Below are 3569 nucleotides of genomic sequence, written 5' to 3'. Positions count from 1 at the left end.
GTATAACAAGAATCAAGGCCCTGGCATCGACGCCAAAACACAACTTGTGATAAGCTCTGCCATACTCAGCCAACTCACTTTCACATACAGAACTTTTCCTATAGTGTACTAACGATCTGGTATAATTGCTCACGTGTTATTGACTCTCTTTCTATCTGCTGTAAACACTCATACACACATGTATCACTCACATACACACTTTTCTTTGCATGACGGCCTGTCTTTGATTATGTTCTTATATGTCGCATTCACACTCACTCACAGACATACATCTTTAACGCTACAATAAATATTTCTGTTATTCATCTAATACGGTTGTGGTCTTTCATTACTGGTCATCTATGTTACCGTCGCGTAACATATCATGTATATCATCATCGATATAATATTGTATGTTCGACCGTGTGACACGTTTAAATAAAAGGAGTCCTCTGTTTTTTCCATTCGTCACCATTGCTCCTTTTATGAGTTCGCACGGTCGTCCCTTACATATCCTTTCTTCAAATATGAAATGACTATTACATTGAGGATTATATACCTAACCTCATAACTACTAGTTTCTTATTCATAAATCACCTACATACTTAAACCAAAGAACTCTTGGAGCATATTTCATTATTAAAGTGTGTTTTCATTTACACAGCTCTGAAACTATGTCAAATCATTCCTTCCATCCATTGTTTTTACACTATTGCATCACTGGGGAACCACTGAAATTTTCTTTGATCAGTCTCTGACTGCTGATATCAGGCCTGAGTCAGTCAAAAAATTGCAAGCAAAGTTCTTATTACAGAAGCATGCCTAGCTAGTGGAAAAGAAGACAAAATTCAATTGTCATGTTTGATATGTAGACAAAGAGTTAGTAAGAATTATATATTGTGTACCCAATGTAAATTACAGGTACATGAAAAATGCTATGGAATCACAGGCAAGATGACGGGAAAAAAAACTGTATATAGCAGAAGCACAAAGTAGATAGTACTAAGAATACCTATGAATTGCATTATTAGGGTCTTTCTGATTTGGCGGACACCGTTTGTTTTCTAACAAAACACTTTCAAACTTGGGACACTGGTAGAATGTGTCATATAAAACATCGTTTACTCTTTGTGTTGTTGAGAAAAGTTTATATTTTTAAAGTTATTTCATGTTAAAGTTGTCGTATTTCGTTAACACGTTGTGGCGGTGTAGTGGGATCTTTTCCCTTGAATAAAATTAGTGCCGTTGTTTGTCAACAACTATCGGCGGTATTGTTATTTATGACATCATTCGTGCGTTTGTACTGGTTTTAGGGTTAGGGTTTGGGTTAGGCTTATGAGTATTTTTGCCAAATTTGGTGAAAAATTTGTGGCGGTGTATTGAACAGATTTTCACCAAATTTGGCAAAAATACTCATAGCCCTAACCTAAACCTAACCCTAACTCTAAAACCCGAACCCTAACCCTAACTCTAAAACCCGAACCCTAACCCTAACTCTAAAACCCTAACCCTAAAACCCTAAAGCTAAAACCAGTACAAACACATGAACGATGTCATAAATAACAGTACCACCGATAGTTGTTGTTGACAAACAATGGCACTAATTTTATTCAAGGGAAAAGATCCCATTACACCGCCACAGTATATTGTTGATAAACCACAGCAATAATTGTTTTCACCTCAATAGCAGTCAGTGATGGGTTGAAATTACCGAAATACGACAACTTTTAACATGAAATAACTTCGAATATAAAAATTTTTCTCTGTTGTATAAGACAAAATATACAAGTATACGAAGTTTTAAAATGTTTCGGTAGAAAACACACTAACTAAAAACTAAATAAAAAATGGTGTCTGCCAAATCAGAAAGACCCCATTATTTTATATGCTATTCTAGAAATAGCTGGCAGATCCTATTACTTATGTGACCTAATTATCTGTGAAAGTGGGTATTGCACAGTGTAAGGATGGGAAGAAAAAGAGCTTAAGGAACTAATATCTCTTTTGGCAATATAGTGATTCTCTCTTTTGATAAAAGTCAGATTTTACAATGCTTATGTTGAAATCCATTGCAGGTTAGGAAAAATGGATGTGTGAAGGTTAGATAGAAATGAGATGAATATGTATGAACAATGGAAAACAGGTGAACCAAGGAAGAAAAATGAATATAAGGAACATTAAAGGCAGTGTGCAAAATTATGCTGGTATGGACATACACTGCACATGAAGACTGACAATTAATGAAGAATTATCAACTGATCCAAGTAGAAGGAATATATTGAAAAGGAGGACCAAGGAAGAAGTAGTGAAAACTCATCTCAAGATACTGAACATCATAAAGATGAAACTAAGGGCTGCAACAAATCGTAAGGTACTGTACTTGAGTAGATCATCCCCACTACTGCAAATATAAAGAAATTAACAGTAAAGCAATGATAATATAATCAGTTATAACAATGTTGAAATAGCACCAATGTAACTAAGAGGAATTAAGTACTTACAAAATCAGTGAAAGTAGAATAGGGTGAACCTTTTTCCTTCTGCAGTGATTTCTATAAAAAAAAGTGAAGTAAAGTGTTTTGTTATATTTCATATATTGGACTCTATAGGAATGTGATAAACCTCTTCTTAGCTAATGATAACTAAACAAAGAAAGGCTTAGAGTAATGAAGCTCACAAGAATGAAAACTAGGTTATATATATATATATCTTATCTTTTATTTAATTCAGTCATTAAACTGAGGCCATGCTTTGAAGAATCATAGTCAAACAAATCATCCCCAGTACTTTTTTTTTTTTTAAGCCAGGTACTCCTTTGCTGAACTGCTAAGTTACAGAGATGTAAACACACCAACTTCAGTTGTCAAGTGGTAGCGGTAGGAACAAACACTGATACAAAGTCATGCACGTGTGCACACACACACGTATATGACAGGCTCCTTTCAGTTTCTGTTTACCTGCTCCACAAACAAGGAGCCAAGAACCATGTGGTTGAGAAGCAAACTTCTTAACACACAGCCATGCCCAAGGAGTAAATCCCTTGTTAGCCCTCTCCCAGCCCACACATAGCTGGTCTAAGGGAGATAACCCGTCCTCACTGACACTGGACTATTTATTCTTAGATGACGAAATGACCACAATGGATTTCTGCCTCCCAGAGGAGTAGAGTTATATTTGTCTTCAGACTAGTGTCTGATGAGATGTCTGCGATACTATAGCCTTCATAGATGTGAAACCATTGGTCACTCTATGACTAGATATTAACTTTATTACTTATATATATATATATATATATATATATAGAATATATATATAGAATAGCCTGGGCAAAGTTTAGAGAGCTCTTACCCCTGCTGGCGACAAAGGGACTCTCACTCAGAGTAAAAGGCAGACTGTATGACGCATGTGTATGAACAGCCATGCTACATGGCAGTGAAACATGGGCTGTAACTGCTGAGGACATACGTAAGCTCGCAAGGAATGAAGCCAGTATGCTCAGTTGGATGTGTAATGTCAATGTGAATACCCGTCAGAGTGTAAGTATCTTGAGAGAAAAGCTGAACATTAGAAGCATCAGTTGTGGTGTGCAA

The 3569-nt window shown here is 36.0% G+C and overlaps 1 protein-coding gene across 2 annotated transcripts in view; it reads right to left on the bottom strand.

Moving 5' to 3' along the window:
- The window catches only part of LOC106873768 (uncharacterized), a 32007-nt gene that overhangs the window by 9710 nt on the left and 18728 nt on the right, over positions 1 to 3569 (bottom strand). For both annotated transcript variants that reach the window (XM_014921269.2, XM_014921268.2), the window contains exon 4: positions 2481 to 2531. In XM_014921269.2, coding sequence (XP_014776755.1) covers positions 2481 to 2531 — 51 coding nt within the window. The remainder of the gene's footprint in view (positions 1 to 2480; positions 2532 to 3569) is intronic.

This window comes from Octopus bimaculoides, chromosome 2, assembly GCF_001194135.2.
Source record: "Octopus bimaculoides isolate UCB-OBI-ISO-001 chromosome 2, ASM119413v2, whole genome shotgun sequence".
NCBI classification, from domain to species: domain Eukaryota; kingdom Metazoa; phylum Mollusca; class Cephalopoda; order Octopoda; family Octopodidae; genus Octopus; species Octopus bimaculoides.
This window is presented reverse-complemented; position numbering and strand designations above follow the sequence as displayed.